Here is a 19,497-nt window from a genome sequence, read left to right as displayed (position 1 = left end):
TTATTTGAAAGAAAAATATAGATCAATATTTTAGAAATTCTATTAAATCAAAGAAGTACGAAATCTAGGCTATTAAAACATATGCATATAATATTTAATTTTTTGCAATACAATTTGCGATAATTATTATAGTTCTAATTCACTAGATGAATGGCTCTACCTATTCCGTCAGGTGCCGAATCTTGCACCCTGAGATGAAAATATATATTCGATACAAATAAATCTACTAAATACTAGAGATTTTATATATAATATATTATTTGGATTATTAGTGGCTAATTTATCAAGCTGATCTTAGAGCACATATTTTTGATTGAATTATCCAAGTCGACAAGTATTAGCAAGTGCATGTCGCAGCTACATGCAAAAGAATGCATATGATTAAGATAAAGGCACATGGTAATGATTCGTGCCATAAATCTAGAATATAAAGTTTAGCCTGTGATATTTTGCTGATATAAAATTATTGTTCTATTTTTATATTATATTTTTTTTTATCGCTCTATATATATTTTTTGCCTCGATTGATCTTTGCATTATTTATGTAATATATGTATGAACTTTCATGGTGTGCATTTATTTTTTATTCCTCAACACTATAGTATAAGTATCATATTTTTATATATATATTTATTATTTATTGAATTACAAGAGTTATAGGAGAAGCCCATATCTAGGCCTATCAAGATTTTTTAAGACTGAATACTATTAGAAAACCACGACCTAATTATATTAAATCTCATGCTTTACCGACTGATGCCAAGCAGGAGGCTAATCGTTATTTAAATATAAAGAATAACGTGACACAAAGACATGTCGTACCAACGTGGGACTGATGATGAGAGCCAAGCTCATTGAATAATTATTTGAAATTAAGTCAATAACCATATTGAAAATTATAGATAACTTATACGAGTTGTGAGGAAAACTGGCGAAGGGAAATTGTATTACTTTTTGGGGAATCAATAGCTTTAAATAAAGAGAAATTATATGTTTTAAAGAAAATTTTATATTATTAGTACTGTAAAAAATTACCTGTTATAGAGAGAGATATATTTTATAAGCCTAAACTGCTAGTCAGAAATCAATGAATAGTATTATTATATTATAAGAGCTTAAGTAATAAATAGGTTACCTGGCTTGTAATATCCATAGGCCTATCCTCATTTGTGTCCTTATTAATGCCTTGTTGGCCAAAACTTTCACTTTTTTAACAAACACTTGACACTTAATCCATTTTTAAAATATGAGTCTCTTTTCGTCCACGCAAAGTAAGGTAGCAGACACACTGCAGACGGCGATAGTAGCGGAGATCGACGCTGAGGGGGGCGCGATGGAGTCCAACGCCCAGATCTCTTCAATCACCGCCAAGAATCCTGTGAACAGTAATAAACCGTTAAATGTCTCCCAGAAGCAATAAGAAGGGTTATAGTAGGGGGATGATCAAGTCATTTTCTAATAGTTTAGAAAAAACAATGACCATGGCAATGAAGGACTTGAAGGCGGAAATGAAGGAAATGCGGGAATCATTGAAGGATACATCGGTAAGAACGGGTAAGCAAACTGCGGACACAATATCAGCATCTACCGCTGAAAATCAAGAACTAATTACAACCGATTTACAGCAAAAATATACTGTCACTTGTGAGTTAAACGAAAGAATAGATAACTACCAGCACAAAACACTTCGCAAATTCATGAAATAGCTCACCCAAATTCTGATATAAATCAAAACATAGTACAACTTGAAAATCAAATACATCAATTTCCGCACGAGAAAATATAGAGCCTATTCCCATAGCAACGTTTGATTCACTACACAGTTTCAATGAATTAGGCCGTTTTGACAATACAGACCGCTATCTCCAACCTAAAGAATTTATAGATCAGATAAAACTAATTCAATCATTAACACCCACCTCTTGGAATTTTTGGCGTCTTCGTTTGACTAGTTTATTGATTGGCGAACCCCTGATGTTCTTTCGGATAGAGTCCATGAATTTACATCATTGGATGAGTTTGTAGCTGTCTTCCTGGAACAGTATTGGAGCAGAAGTAAACAGTTGGACGTGCTAGCGGACATTATATCATGCGATTTCAACCCTAACTTAGACGGTGCATGTACCACTTTCGTCACTGCCCTACAGTTTAAAAATTCTCAATTGAGCGAGCCCATTAATGAATCGGCATTAGCAAGTATTATTTTAAAGAAGCTACCGTATCAAGTTAGAATGGCACTCGCCACACAACCCATTACTGATTGTAAGCAGCTGATAAATCATTTATATGGCATACAGTCTGCATGGCCATATCAAACCACCGTTCAGACCAGAGATACGCACCAAATCAACATAATCAAAATTTAATCAGTATAACAGCCAAAATTATGAACCGGTATCATATGATCGCTACGATCTGCTCCTCAATTTGAACGCCGCTATGAGCACAGGCAAAATGGTAACTGGAATAATGAAAAATTTCAAAATCGTCAAACCAACCACTATCCCAGCAGAGCAATCGTAAGAATCACTATGATGGCCGTGATCGATTAAACTCACATAATAATCACACACAAAACAATTACAACAGATTATAAACCGCCACCTCAACAAGTAAGTACAAATTATACATTAGCGCATGCAATAGGATTGAATCAACAAAAAACCGGAACCCAGCACCCAACGACCCGCCACCAGATATACAGAAAACTACAGCTAATAAACCAGGACTATATGATACCCCCGATATAACAAGCACAAGCTCAAATGAAACAAACCAAGAAAGGAGTTTTCACAAGTCAGAATGTCGGATAGAATAAATCAGTTGAGCAACATTCGCCAACAATACAAAAGGATATGATTCGTGTTGCACTGCTGTGACTCTATATATTTCACTTTTCGCGACCATTATACTCCCATGAATCAGATTTTATTACTGCACGACACTGTGAGTAAATTCTGTTTGAAATATTACCTTTCTAGTTCAGCGTGCTCCACAGGTTTGCCTAATAGCAGATCCAATGAATGTGATATTTGCATCTTCTAGTCCAATTCTTTCCACTGAATACTGAATTGACATTAAGGTATGTCAAAACAATATTTCATAGAATACGTAGTTGTTCATAATATTGCTTACGAAGTAAAAAAATTCACAATTACGGTATTCGATTGGTATAAAAGTGACAAGGATCCAGGAGAAATCAAGAGAATTGAATTTAAGGATCATAATGGCAGCCGAGGTTTTCTTTAGAAGTGATTGTTCGTTGTCTATCAGGTCTCAGTTGAATCTGAATTATCATGAATTTATACAATAATAGTAATGAGATGAAATTGAACATGCATCAATGTTTGTCATGTCAGTTAACTTACCATAAAAATTAACAGAAGATTTGAATTCAATTCTCTATTTATCCATCTTGAATTTGATCTAAGTTGAAATAATGGCTTGAAACCTTTCATACAGATATGTGTATATGAGAGATATAAAACTTTGATTTATCAGGAAATAGAAAATCTGAGTTCACCCACTTGAAAAACGGCACTAAAATTGCGTACAGATTTACGCGCCGTGAAAATGAGCAATCCACTTTCAATCAGCTGATGCCAAGCTTTTCACATCTGTATCTTACCGTTTCTGTAAAAATACAGATAGAGTCAGCTGATTAAAAGTGAACCTCTCATGTTCGCGGCGCGTATATCTGTACGCACCTTAAGATGTTGAAACATGATGTGGATAAAAGTTTTCAAAAAAGGGTGAGATTATAATATATGTATGATAGATACATATTAATGATAAATTTTATCAATTGAACTCAAGTTTACAATTGAATTAATATTCCTGTTAGTTGCGATTCGAAATTTTATTGTAAAAATGATCAACTCCTTTATTCTGTTTGTGTAGTTTTCGAGGAATAGAATGAAAGGAGAAAGTGAATCCTATTTTGGTTCGGTTGATATCTGAGGTGGGGCCACACCCTTCCATTACACTGGCGATATTCATCTTATCTAACCTCAGCACTAATGTAATAATGTTATCCTTGTTAAGCAGAGAGGTGGAGCATGATTAATATAAATTCCTGGAATTATTCAATTATTGAAATGCACACAAGCACACGCTCAATATCTTGATAGAGCTGATATGAAGAATATTTTCAGATAGGAATGATGCAAAAATATATCTCCATGTCAATATGAAATATGTCAAGATTATTAAACACTCCAATGGAAAACACGCATCATTCTTGTGAAAAAGAAACGTATCTATTGACTGGAACTTAGTTTCGGATCACTGAGAATCCTTATTATATTAAAACCAATGGTCTGCATCAGGCTACTTTGGTCCTGTGTATACTTTGTTCTCAACAAGTCTATTGGATATGAATTTAATTTTCTTCTCAATTGAATTTTGTAATTCCCTTTCGAAATCAATGAGGGTCTGTTTTATACTAAGATCATTTTCTTAGTAATTCATACTTTCATACTTCCAACATGTTTGTGGTTTAACACTTTTATCAGAGATATTGTGGAACTTCTCCATATCAAGATAAAGAAAGGAAAAAGATGTCGAATTCCACTATAACATTTTTATTCGCCAAAACTAGTTTCGTTGCCTATGGCAACATCTTCAGTGGCAACTAAGAATTTGAGAGAGAATATTGTTTGAAAATGTAGGTGCTTAAACCTTCAACAAGGTCACAATTAAGGCACTGTTACAGCTACAGCCTAAAAGGTTTTCCACTTCAAAGCTTTGTTGCTACAACATTCTGCTTAACCTTCAAAAACATTAATTAATTAAAGTCGAAACTAGCTTTGTTGATAATTGATAGCTTGCTTATAAACTCTCTCTCCCTTTTTCTTCTTCATTCTCTTTCGCTTTTCCTCTATATTTTCTCTGTATCAATATTTTCCTGTGAATATCCTGAAAGAGAGAGAGAAGAGAGATTTCAATATTCCTGGACGAGTATTCCTTTTCACTCTGTTAATTTTCTTTGCCTTACTTTAACATTTACTCTTGTCATGAACATGTTGCAAACAAACTCGGTGAATTGAGAAAAGTCGTGAAAGAGAAAGGTGAAAAGTCTAAACAAAGCCACCGATACATGTAACCCTCACATGGTAGAGGCTTAGGGCATCTATCCACCGTTGCTACCAGATTTGTTGCCAAGTCAGAAGGGATTTTTGCTGTATCCGATTTCAATCCTTGTGAGAAGATAAGAATCTGAAGATTTAACTGCAGCCTCAAGCTGGTCTTGACTTTCTCTATTGAGCGGGGCTTTACGATATATTTACAGTTCTGACTTTGATATTTGAACGAAATTATAGATAATTTGATTTCAAGTCAAAATCCAAATCATCGCTCAAATGAAATTTTCAACAATAGGTTTCCTGATCTACTTTGAAGTACTTCAAAGTAGAACAAACTATACTTTTCTTAGAACTAGTAAAATTATCTCAATTTCTGGTTCTTTTTCCTGACTCACGTCATAATCTATAGTTTTGATGTCAATATTCTTAATAATAATAATTCATAATCTTATACTTTTGAAAATGACAGTAGAAGAAAGTGTATGAACCGCCATTGCTGTGACGTTTGCAGGAAGCGCTGATTGTGGAGTGGCTTGTCTAGGCCAATAGCAGACTTCACCTCTATAGGTCAATTATGTACCAATCATAGCGATTGCTCACTGTTACTCTGCTACTCTCTATTTCAGTCAAAGTTGACCTAAGATTGATAATTATTGTGTAGTAAACGAAACTGTAATTTCGATATTTCAATATTTTTTTGTTGTAACAGCTTGAAGTGTTGAAGTATTTTTCTCGGAAAAGGAATAATATAAAAATATTGTCAACCGATGCTCAGCAGGCCTACTTATGTGTAATTGTGAACTGCCTGTTCAATTTACAACTTTGAATATCCTGTTGCACCGACTCTCAATGAATCATGATTCATGAGTCAAATAATAAGTTCATGAGTCAAATAATAAGGAAGGTGGATTTTAGAATGAAAGGAACTGAAAATGGATTGAATATCCTCCATATTTTATACTGAGAGTTATTTAAACCATTGTCAGCCAGTAATTCTTGTATTTAAAATGGGAATTCAGACGATAATTGTTGATTAAAATCAATGGTTCAATTTTTTTCGAATATGAAGATTTTTGAACTAAAATTATTCAATTTTTTTGAATATGAAGATTTTTGAACTATTTTAGAATTATTTTTTCTAATATATTTTCTCTTTGAAGAATATTTCATATCAAATTTATATGCATTTTCAAAGACTCATGAAACTTGTGTGAGCCTATTGACTAGCTGAAGAGAGTGAAGTTCCTTATAATGTTTAGTGGTACATAATTTCATTTAGCCTACTAGTCCATTCCTAAAACTCGTACATAGGTCACATTCTTGGCTCGATTCTAGAAAACGTCCCAATGAAGACCCAAGTTGTTATACCAGACGCACCATATCATCTACTTTCATTAGATTTCCCTTCTAGAAACATGGTTCACGTTGCCAGCGTTACATAGGCTGCCAGGCTCTTATTGGAACCACTGATTGAAAATGATAGCATGAATGAAAATGGAAGGCTAAAACTTTTCCCTCGCAAAAAATCAAGCTTTTCTTTCAGCTCTAGAGATTCTGAGATTACCTCAGTATCATGACAAAGGAGCTTTTTTGGAATCTTTTCAATAAGGATCATACTCATTTTTTCCAGTGAAAAGATGATGATCATCTTATCGGAAGTAATCTATTCTGATCATATTGATGTTATGAGCTCCAATATTGTGAAGATTCATTCAGAGAAAAAGTTGATGGAGGAAAATGAATTATCGATAATCGAAAATGTAATCATGGTGAAAAAATGCTACTATGCTGCGGGAGTGAGAATAAAAGAAATGGAATAATGAAATGAGACATGATTGGAAATTTCAAAGAGCTACTTGGATGAAAAAATAAATCATCAATTTGCCATGATTCCGTCAATGACTTCATAAATAAATACATTTATTCTGATTAAGACTGTTTGGTATTGGTTTGTTGATTATGATTATAAGAATAATTCCAACGGAGCTGTAGATCTTCGTACAATCAGATTGTCAATATAATAATTATATTTTGAGATAAAATATAGTTTTTGATAGAAAACATTTTTTTTACATTTTTCTTTCCTAATCTGATCATTAAAATTGCAGCAAATATTATTGAAAAGAAATTGATTTCTAAAATCATGAAAAGTGAGAAATGAAGTTTGTAGGAAATCAGCATTATGGTAGTTTATTTTGTTAATTTCTACACACCGATTTTTCGCCAACACGACAACACAGGGTGTTCTCTGATGGGTTGATTGAATTGGCGTATCGACGGCAGCCAGACCTGATAACAGCGCTCACACTCATATTCCGGGACGACACGTAACGGTACGATAGGACAGAAAGCTCTATGTTTATTTAGGATTTTTCTAGACATTTTAAATTGATAAATTATTTATTAATTTTTGAGAAAACATAGCAACAGGTGACGGCAACATCCTGACGGCAAATTCCGCCATCTTGAAAGAAAGTTCAGCATTGTAATCGTTGAGATGAGAGGCTCGGATCACTTTACTGATCCGGATCTATCGGTTTCGTTCACTGCCGCGACCCGTTCAAAAGACCCGGATAGGGGTAATTCTAATTTCTAACAAGATGGCGCAGTCACGTGACGTGGTCTTGGTTTACTCAAGTCTTGGCGTCATGTAAAATGCATTGTTTGGATTGATAATTTCCATTCTGTATGTATTCTGTGATACAGGACTCACATAATACACAAATTCAATTCAATTGATCAAAGTATTTCAATTGATCACCTATGTACAAGTTCGCATCAACATCAAAGAAAAAAACAATAATTTGAGAGTTGACTTTACAGAAGACACAAATAAAACAGTATTCATGAATTTATACATCCATATTCCCATCCCTAATATTCTTTAGAAGTAGAATGGTCACGCATGTTTATCATGAGAATGATAAATTTCTATTCCCATTCTTCCCCTTGAGTATTGTACTGTATTAAGTATTGTATACAGGACTGTATGAGGTACTGTATGAAGAATTTTCACGTGTGTTCAATATATACAACATCAATCTGAAATGACAACAGAAACAGAGCGACAATCTATTGAAGGAGAGGTGATACGCTATCGCACTTCTCCATCTTGAGAGAGAAGAATCTGTTGATGGCCATTGAGGCTATTTGACATTTCGACTTGTGTCGACAAAAGTCTGAAGGGAGCATTTTACAGGGAAGTCAGGGTGAGGCTCGCTATGGTGACACTGATTGCTGTAAAACACGCCAGCCTCGCGACGCTACGATTTATTTCCAGCGAACCGTAACCCCTTCACCACCTTTGAGACCCCCTACTTGACCCCCAACACCCTCCGGACCCCACAGTCACGTGATCTGCTCATTGCTGGAGTCAGGTCACGCTGAATCACCCACCTTTTCCTGCGGATCATCTCACTTTTCTCAGTCAGGTCAGAATATTGTCTTATCTGTCCTGTGTTATCGAGATCAACTGTAGTGTGTCCGAATAAAGAACACCATTCCATAGAGAATAGATAAAAGTAGTGCTATCATATAGAGGGACTGAGGACTCCGAAAGACCTTATCAAGAGGTGTGAATTTTGGTTTATATGAGCAAGTTTATTTTACAGATCCATCCGTTTCTCGATAATTTTGATTCATTTTCAATTTTTTAGATAAATTACTCACATGTTTCTCATCAAGTTGTAAGAAATGAAGGCAATGTAATTGCTGGATACATTTTTGATCAGACGTCAATCACTGTTATGTTGAATTACGATGAAATACTATCTATTAATTTGGACTAAAAACAAAAGTTAATGGTTAGATAAGTGACACCTTCCAAATACCTAAAAGAGAGAAAACATTATAGAAAACTCATTGATTAGGGTTTTGAAACAACGTGAGAGGAAGTTCATACAGAATTGAATTATAACTGTTATGGTCTAATTTCCATTTCCATTTTCAATTATTGATTCAATTTCAATAATTGGGATACATACTGGATACTATAACTTAAAATCGGCTCAGCCAAAATTTAAATTGAAAATCCAGAAGAAAGTAGATAACAATTAACTGATCCAATTTCTCGATCTAGAGAGTTTCGTCGCTATGGATAGTTCCTGAAGAGTTTCTCAAGAAAGTTACTCATGAAAAACTCATCACCTTACAATAAATTTCAATTTGGGTCAAGAATATTGTTAAAATAGTTATTTGTGCAACTAGTGCGCAATAAAGTGACAGTTTGCTGCACCGAAAGAAACGTTTACATGCGAGGGCGGAATGGCTTCTTGAGTGCAGCAGAGGAACTTTGCGCACGTATTTCACATAAAATTTTTCCTACAGTTACCATTGAATATGAAGAGTGGGTAATTATGGGTAAAATCCATCAAATGTTTGTGTGTGTGATGCTGTTATTAATAGCAACCTTAATTCATTTAAAATTTAATAATCCAATTGAAGTTGAAAATTCTCAGCCAAAGTTCTCATTTTTATTCATTCAAGAATCAGAAAAATACAGATAAAACAAAAAATTCGCATTCAAAATACACCCCAACAGCTAATTGGGATGTCTGCAAGATGGCTGAACCGACAAGCGCGTGACCTAGCGGGAAGAATCGTACCTAACTTTGTTTCATCCAGCTAAAAACAGTATTCAGATATTTAGACTTATGGTTAACTAGTATTACCGAAAAATACTATAAGTAGACTAAAAAAATATTTATAAAATATCATAGACAACAGAAAATATTTTATTGTAGTATATTCTAATGTTATTTTATTAATTTTATTGACATGGATTTCGAACGGTAATTATTTAACCTGAAAATTCGAATTTCAAAAAGTGTGTTTGCTACATTTCTCATTGCTTGGAGTTGAAATAATTATTACTGTCAATAGAAAAGAAACATTATTCAGCTGTGCTCCTGAATAGGATGAATCTATCAAGTTGAAATTTGAATCCATCCTTAGACACAGATATTCCTGGAGACTTCAATATTGTGTACGACCTGAATTGAAGGTTTTCTGAATCGGTAGAAAGTACAGAAATAACAAAACGTAGCAATAATGAAGAATGATTCCCGAATTCATTGATCATTTTAGCTTGTAGAGAAAACGTTCTTTAGCAACTTTTTTGCATTGAGTTACTGATTTTCAATAATGGAATATTGATCATTCCTTCCTTCTTTGATTCCAATCAATAGTGTTTTCAATATCGAAGGCAAATAGGATTAGTATCAATTCAGGCCAGGTATGGTATGAAATGAGAAATTCACTGTGGTATGTGATCAAGACGAATGTTCTAATTAATTTTTTGAATTTTTTTTCAATTTTTATATGTTTTTATTCTCAAATCCAATTTTATCCCATAGTTTGCGCTTCTCTGCATGTAGTTTTTATGATTATGTGGTAATATATGTGGTGATTATGTGATTATATTGTAGATTATGTGGTAACTATACCAAACAGGAAAATCAGAAAGTAAAAAAGTGGAAAGCAGAAAGTAGAGTTGAGCAATCTGTCCCATATTCTATCACAATTTACTTGGATTTTCATTAAAACTTTCGAATCAAATAATTCTCTGAACAATAACTATGGAGAATAGTTGGAGAGCAGACAATGGAATACTCAATCGTTTTTGTCTCATATTTTGCGACAGAAAATGTTGATCAAAGTTCACTCGCAAGTTAGCCAGATGTAACCTGAAACAATGACACCTCACGACCTCACTCAGTACTGCTCTGCTAGACTACTGCAGAATATTAGATTCCAACTTTTGCCGTATTGTGTAGCTGCCAAATGCACCAGCTTATTAAATTTTGTTTTTTCCTATTCTATTTCTCTCCCTCGTCTCAAGCTTTTCCGTAGAAAGACTGATTCAACTGACGTCTTAGGTGAAAATAGTTTCGAGACTTTAGTTATTATTTTTGTGAGTTTTGTTCCATTTGCAGATGCTGAATTGCAATAATGAACATGAATTTAACTAACTTCACCTTACTTTAATAATCGACCTTTCAAGGTATTATTCACTAATTTTCTATTAAAGTTTACATGTTCAATTTGAATAAATCTCAATGATGGAAACTATGAATCAACAGACGTCCAACATTCGTGCTATGCGATTAAATTCAAGAAGAATACTACTCTATGATAAATTTATAAGTTTTGGCAGAATTTCCTCAATAACACTTTTTTACTTTCTGATTTTTCTCTTTTGTATAGTTAGTCGAAACTGGGAACTACCTAGAGTAGGAATCGTTTTAGTATTTCAGCATTTTTCAAGATCAATTGAGTGATTATTAATGGGATTCTCTTTGATATCTGAATCAGTGAATAAATACTTCTGGATGCTTCCTATTCAAGTAATGCTTACATTCGACAGTGAATCCCACTATAAGCTTATTCAATTACAATATTGCCGTGATACGAACGATTAGAAGGCATCTCTATAGCTATAGCCAAGGCATCTTTAGCTATTGAATTATTGTATTCGATAGAAGTGAATTGTACAGTAGCTTATGGTGTTTTAGGAGTTTAGTATTGTAAATTGACTCTACTATTCAATGAATTATTAGCCATGAAGGATGATCAACCTAGAAAATTATTTTTTTAAATGATTTGATCAAATTATCCTAGTCTTGGAATGGAATTCATTCCAAGATTTCATACGTTTTATTCGAACTTCGGATATTGTCGAAAACCACTGTTATATTATTCTTCTTCACAAGAATTCACGTTTTAAGGTGAACGAAATGGTCGTAGTAACTCGTGAATAACTTTTTGATAAATGACGGAAATAGGTCTCAGCTTTTTCATCTGTGCAGTTTATAGCGGAGGCAATTTAGGGGCAATTTCACACGCGTTATGGGCGTCCGTTAGGTCTTACTTTGCATTCTATTCAGCAGTCAGAGTATAAAATGTGGTAGTGAAACTTCTTCATTTCACAGCCGTTAGGCCACGTTGAATGAATGCTAACGCCGTAAAAGAGTATTCATGATGAGCTCAAAGTCTATTGAATACTTCGAGAATGAGGTGCATGAAATGTTCGTATTTTTCTGTGAAATTTGAAATCATCTATACTCATTCAGTCACTCAACAATCTAATCTATGAATGGAATACATTGAATGTAGTACTATACAATATTGTCATAGAATAAAAAATCTAGATCGTAACCTGTTTAGAAAGATTGTTTATTCTATGCTTTTTTTCGCAATATCATTATCACAGATTATTTACTATAATCAAGAATACAATAGAGAAAACAGCTATTCTCTGTTATTATTCGGGTTCCTTAAATAAGAACTTCAATAAATTTGCAGAGCCAAATGAATGCGTTGAGAAACCCTTTCAAAAATCGTAATGACATCGTTATAACGCCTTCCACTTTGAACATCACTTGAGTGACTTCTGAACTGTGAACTGTTCAAATCGATGCCGAATTTGAAGTGCTGTGTTGTTATATCGGGCCAGTGAACAATATAATTGGAGCGATTGATGTGAATGGAGGCCAAGTGAAAAGCTAGCTCAGCAATTCTCACGCAACGAAAATACCCAGGTGTTGGAGGCGATGCTGTATTATTTCTCATAGCGACGCAATCATTTGATGTCGTTTGAACAAGTAACCATCTTCTCCTACCAAAATATTTATTTTCCTACAGATACCTTGAAAAGTGACCATTTCTGCACTGATTGCAGGCTGCAAAGAATCACTTTTCCGCTCTAGTGCGCAAAGTATTACTTTGCGTACTCCAGATTTGCAGCATGACAACGCGAAATAGTTAGTAGGTTATATGGAGCACGAGTGCAGGAAATTAAAAATTAAGTTGGTAACAATGTCTGTGGTTAGATAAGAATCATCAATGGCTGTATGGCTACATATTTATGATAAAATCCCATTCATCCTATCCAGGAGCACGAATCATATACAAATCTGGACTTATGTGTTAAAATTGCTCCAGCCAAAATTCCATTTTCAAAAACTGGGTTCTTTGAAATAATCGAAATAGTCATGATCATTAAAACATTATAACCAATGACTTATTGATTATTATTGATTCCTTGGTCGGAATACAACTGAAATACAAAATCATACGATATACAAAACTTGCTAGAATATAAATTCAAAATAAAATCAATTCTATCATTATTAATTTTTAGCTGGGCAAGGTTTCCTTCTTTATACAGTATTTTGAGTAACTGTATAGATCAATTCGTCAGTACATTTCCGTTGAGTAAAACATTATGTTTCTGTTTGTTGCAGTGTGCAGGAAACAGATGGTTCGTTTTTCGAGAGTTTCACAGCACTGTCCTGGAAACTGGAGAACAGGAGATTGCTGACCATGAAAGACAGCCATCACGAGGATCAGCCTCCCCCTCCCGAGACGTCGGTCGGCGTCAAGCCTCCAGTCTCACACCGCATACATACCAAAGAGGTCAGAGCTCATCACTTTTTGCATCTCAAATAACCTACTCAAATGTCTTAATGGACCAGGAAAAAATCTGTTGTTCGGTTGAGGTCTGGTTTGAGGTCCGGTTGCACGTACGTTTATTAAATCAATTTAACTCTGATTCACCGATAATGAAAGACGTCATTTGCTCCTAGATAAATTGGTTCTCGAGGCATTCAATCAATATTTAATCACGTTCAAATGTAATAGACGACATACAACTGAAGAAAGTTTATTTTAAATAACAGGTTTATTTTATAGAGTGGTGTAACTTTTCGGGATCCCACTGCAGAACTCATACTCACTTCCACGGATAATAGAATGTATTCTAGTATCCGTGTTCACTCCTGTCACACAACAAGATCATCACATCAATGGATCAGAATTCATTTATATCATATTTCTGTGTAGGATTAAAACATAATGGAGCGGCGAAGGTAGGGTACAAGTTAGATTACAGTGGAGAAAATCAGGTACATGTATTACTTTTCTACACTCTCAGATACCTTTTACATTCACTGCTTCACTATGTCATGAGTATGTTCAAGTTTTTTTGCAATGAATACTTCATAAGGGAGTATTTATTCTTTTTCGCCCCACTTGGATGTAATGAGCTGGTTTTCGTGCGTCATATGGAGGCCGAAAATGATTGTTTTCTGACCAGGCCGGTAAAAGTTTTACGGCCCTAGGGCTGTAAAATAACCTTGAAGTCAGCTGATTCTGATTTGATGTGAACGTGTTTATAAAATGGTTTATGAAACGGAATCAGTTTAATGCTTCTAGAATTGAATAAGTATTCTGCAATAAGATACTATCATTCTATTTGGATGAATAAAATACAGATAAGATATATATTATAAACTATTCAAATTCGATTTTCAGAGTAGGATAGAACTTCTAACCTAAACTTCCGAAGTCAACGACAACAAGCATTGTTGACGTTGACATTCAGATTGGCCAAATTTCAAGTGTGCTAAAACAGCTGATCAAAAAACTTTTCATTATTTGTGTTTATTATTCAAGAATCAAAACATTTATGATAATATCATCTTATTGTCATTTGGAAGAATAAAAAGTATAAACTCAACCTCTTACATAATTGAACATGATCTTTTAGGTTATTTAGACAAATCAGAATAAAAAATAAAAATACTTGGACAATTTCCTGATATTCAGATTACCTCAGATTTGCTAGAGCTATGACCTTCCTGTTTTGTTTTTGGAAGTGCCTAATAAACAATTATTCTCATATTTATATTGTTTATTTTTCTGTGTGGCGAAAAATAACATTCTCACCATGGGCGAAAATGTTTTTCCGGCTCTCAATCTTTTCTAGTCCTCGGCATACGGCCTCGGACTTGAAAACCGATTTCGAGCCGGAAAAGTCTCATTTTTGACCCTAGGTGCGAAATATACTATTATGTGGTTTCCGTGTTAAAAGTGAGCTTTTTATTGCTGTACGGCTTGTACGAGTATTGCCTATACTTTCATCACACTGTAATGTGTAATCACATCAAATAGGTCAGAGCTATTATCTTTTAAAAACTTGATTAAACTGCTGAGTTTTCCTTGTCTAGAGTGTATTATAACTGGAATGAGGGAATTCATGAGGATGTTCCCCTATATCTCTTCATGGAGGTCAACATAACTGATGTGAATGATCAACTTGTAGTTTAGTAAAGAAAGGTTGAAAATTCAAACTTTGAATGAATAGGAGGAGGATATTATGAATCACCCCTTTACTTGTGCAAAATTAATTTTCTTCGATTTGAATTGAATTATCTCAATTGGAGAATAGTATCTTATCTAGTGGAAGTCAACGACTTCAGACTCATCAAGAAACAGTTATTTGTTATTGACAACTCAGTATATCAAGTTAGTTTTCATTGTCAGTATATCAGAACCTCAAGCACTGGAAATAACCTGACATCTGGATGTAACCTATGTAGATTATTATGAAGAACTATGACATTTAGGAAATGGAAACATAAAAAATAGCTCGATTCATTAGAATACCGCAGCTGCAATTCCGGATTCAGGTCATCGAGAAGAAACTTGAATGTTTCATTCACATCTTCCTTTGTATGGCAGGAGAGTAGGACCGGGAATCTTCTTCAGAGAGCGAGCAAGGAGCTCTGTTGAACAAACTTTCGCCTTCTTACTATTTTCAGACCAACTTTTATATAATTCTGGCCAGCCATCTGCGAGGGTCGGTCGGTTGATAAATTTCGCAAAAAAAAACTTTCTCACAACAGTTGGTGATGGGAGAGATAAGTGAGTGGAAGGGGGAAAGAGTAGGAGAGGACATTGTAGGGAGAAAGAGGGAATGAGTAGAAAATTTTTGGAAGAAAGAGGGAAACTCTCAAGGTGCAAGAGACGAAGCCAATGAAATTCTCAGACCCTGTTTTGTTGGAGAAAACACAGCGTCCATAGCTGCTCACAAGTGTCCCAGAAAAAGAACTCACCTTCACGCAACAACTTTTTCTGTGTACTTTTCTTGAACTTTGTACAACTTTGACTTTTCTATCTGAATTCCGACCTAACGGGAGAATTAGCATTTTAAACACTAAATTGTTGAAAATTGACTTTAATATAACTACTTCATCGTTCAAAATTATCAATTATAATGATAGAATAAATGAGATCTTTAAGTGAGATTTAATATATGTATTATACAATTATACAGAACAATTTTTGTTTCTCCATTCTCATCTTCACGAATCATCAATCTATCTATATATTTATATAAAAGCGAAATGGCACTCACTCACTCACTGACTGACTGACTCACTCACTCACTCACTCACTCGCAGAACTAAAAATCTACCGGACCAAAAACGTTCGAATTTGGTAGGTATGTTCAGTTGGCCCTTTAGAGGCGCAATAAGAACGGATTTGGAAAAATTTCCAAAGATACGCCCAAAATCTGCGTTTTCTCAGCTTTATCGAGAACAAATAAACAGAAAATGTTCAAATTAACTACAGAAGCTCAGCTGGGGTGCAATAATGTTGTGTTAGAAGGAATTTGAAATAACGCCAAATATACGCCCAATATTAGCGTTTTCTCAGCTTTTCTGCGTTTCCTCACCTTTTTCATTAATTGATGGAATTATATTAAAAAAATTCAGTACACAGGTTCAGCTGAGGTGGAAGAATTTTGTTCGCCAAAGATACGCTGATATAGTAACAGGTGTTTTTCGAGATCAAATTGTCATAATACGTTCAAATTCGGTATAGAGGTTCCGCTGAGGTCTACATGCAGGCGAGCGAAGCGAGCCCGCTGATCTCACTTTAGGATAATCCAGTCGGGGGTCCAGAATTAGGTACAGAGGTTCCGCTGAGGGCTACATGCATGCGAGCGAAGCGAGCCCGCTGATCTCATTTTTGGACGATCCAGTCGGGGGTCTAGGGGGCGGAGCCCCTTGCTAGACGGATATGGCGAGCGGAGCGAGCCTGACGCTAGTATATATTAATTTTACAGTAACGATCTTCCTCTTTTTGGAGTGGAAATAGATCAAGAAATCTAGAAATTTGAACTGCATGACAGGCTTTTTGAAAATTTATTGTAAACGTTTTAGTATGGAAACATTTTTGTACTTTTCTAAACTTTGTAAAGCCGTATTTGACTTACATGTGCCCAGCTGGCAGTAGTCGGTAGAGCTAATGAGATTTGAATATTTTTTATATTTTTGCGCCTGCTGAAATAAAAAATACCATATGGTTCTTACCAGCTCTTCAAGGAGCTTATATAAAATTCTGCTATCAATTGCTGCAAACTTTATCAATCTGCAATTCTTACTGCTGATCTGATTGACTCCACAATTATAGATGCTGAAGATATAGATAAATATAAGAGTTCGAAATATTGCACAAGACAATATGGTACCGACACCAATTCAACTCGCTACCATCTGACAAAGGGTTCAGCAGTGTGAGATAATACCGAGTGTGATCGAAGACGGTATTTGGTTAGAATTCCTTATACCTTCCATTGATTTGTAATACTGCTTCAACAACTTAATTCTACGACCCTTTGTTTCAGTCAATTCGATTTCAGTAATTATGTTGAACCATTTAAATAAATCTTGAAAACGTAATATTTCTGAAGATTTTAAGATCAATGCTGTATATCGCTGATGTATCAAACAAATTCGATGAAGAATATTGTTGGTTGAAAATTTTATTAATTTGTCAATACGATAAATTATGCTAGTACAAGATTGGTCATGCATGGAGACTGGATTATAAATGAAAGGTACATCATTTAACAAATAAAATATACAATGTACACTAATATATATCCAACGAGCAATAATAAAATATGAAACGATAAATATAAAAACAATATGAGAAAGTATGCAAGAAAGAAAATATCACAGATAGCTCACTGAAAAATCTTACTATGCTTACTAGCATCGATTAATAAATCTCGTATTTTTCCTATCAGCATATATTATATATATTTATATGGCTCAATCTGTCGACTTGCTTTTGCTTGTCGAATGAAAAGCATAATTCTGTATTCCAACAATATCAAAAATTAAATATCTGAGGGTTTGAGTATGACCGTCAGTGGAATTTAGATAAAATAAATCATCTTAGGAACTTTGAGCTTCTGGTAATTCTTTTATATATCACTGATATTAAAAAATATTATATGAGCATATAGAGTAAATTAAATATCGATAAATATTTGTTCTGTGAATACTTAAACATCTATTTCTCATCAATGTTTTAATAAGACTTTCCCTCATTTTTAATCAATCAATTGCGCAAGTAAGTCTAAATCAAGCTTGATTTTTAATTATGACCCTCGACGAGCTAGCTTCATTTATATTCACAAATTCGTAGCACTGAAGATCCTCTCACGTGCGAAGATTTTCCCCAAATTTAAAGATGTGGAATGGATTTCGCCTCGTGTATCCTGTGCTGTATTTCTGGTGAGCTGATGTCGTCCTCTCCAGTAGGGAAATAAGTAATTTAATAACTCCTGTCATACAACGACTTCACTGAGTTATGATAATTTAATTTAATTATACTTCAAATTTTAAACTTGGTATAAATTACTTTAAGGCTGTGCAAAGGCTAAAAATAATCTTTCTACTCGTGATATTTATCAAAGTTTTTCTATTTGTATATCATCAAGCTATCAAAATGAAAAAGTTTTCTCAGGAAAACTTTTTTTCTGATCATTACTTTTTGAGATATGAGCAGCTGAAGTTTGAATTTTTGGGACAAAACATTTCAAATTCGGTAAGATATAAATCCATGAGATTCGGAGGATGGATTTTTCATGGTATTGTTGATATAGTAAAGCAAAAATTCTCTGAGAATATCAATTTTTGAAAAAGTTATTCAATTTACCAAAAATTGCTCAACTAAAAGTTTACTTGGAAAGATTGAAATTCCGCACAATTTGGCAACATGTTTATTTTCTCAAAGTCTCAATTTATTTAATTACACAGATAATAGTAACTGTTTTTCCAATGAATTTATTGTTTTGAGAATTAGAAATTCTTCTAATCCTAGTATAGGACAGTATGAGTACAATATAAACACATTCTATATCTACCTCAATATCATCTTCACTACTACATAGAAATTCCATCGAATTTGCCAGGTTGATATCCCAACTTCCTCTATACATGTATATGAGTACATTATATTATGTATATGAGTTGCACCGTAACAATATCATTTAAATAGAATCAAAATAGTTAAACTGTGCCGGAAAATGTGGTCCTGTCACATCCGCAGTTAATACCACAACTAGGTCTACGTATTGCATAGAATTCATGAATCAACAGTCATAAATCATGAATATCACAACAGCGTATTGCGTAGAAATCATGAATCAACAATCATGAACAACCTTTGTCAATTGCGGCAGATTAGTCGGCTCGATTGAGCAAATACTGTCAGTGAACGATTCACAAAATCAACACGAAATCTGCAGGCGCCTACAACTCCAGCACAGCACAGT

The 19,497-nt window shown here is 34.2% G+C and overlaps 1 protein-coding gene across 7 annotated transcripts in view; it reads left to right on the top strand.

The window, feature by feature from the left end:
• LOC111054374 (BAI1-associated protein 3) overlaps window positions 1-19,497 on the top strand; it is a 291,489-nt gene that overhangs the window by 112,038 nt on the left and 159,954 nt on the right. For all 7 annotated transcript variants that reach the window (XM_039429756.1, XM_039429755.1, XM_039429753.1 and 4 more), the window contains exon 4: window positions 13,328-13,499. In XM_039429756.1, the coding sequence (XP_039285690.1) occupies window positions 13,328-13,499 (172 nt within the window). The remainder of the gene's footprint in view (window positions 1-13,327; window positions 13,500-19,497) is intronic.

Source organism: Nilaparvata lugens, chromosome 5 (genome assembly GCF_014356525.2).
Source record: "Nilaparvata lugens isolate BPH chromosome 5, ASM1435652v1, whole genome shotgun sequence".
Taxonomy (NCBI): Eukaryota; Metazoa; Arthropoda; class Insecta; order Hemiptera; family Delphacidae; genus Nilaparvata; species Nilaparvata lugens.
The sequence above is the reverse complement of the archived record's forward strand: the minus strand, read 5'-3'. Positions and strand labels throughout refer to the sequence as shown.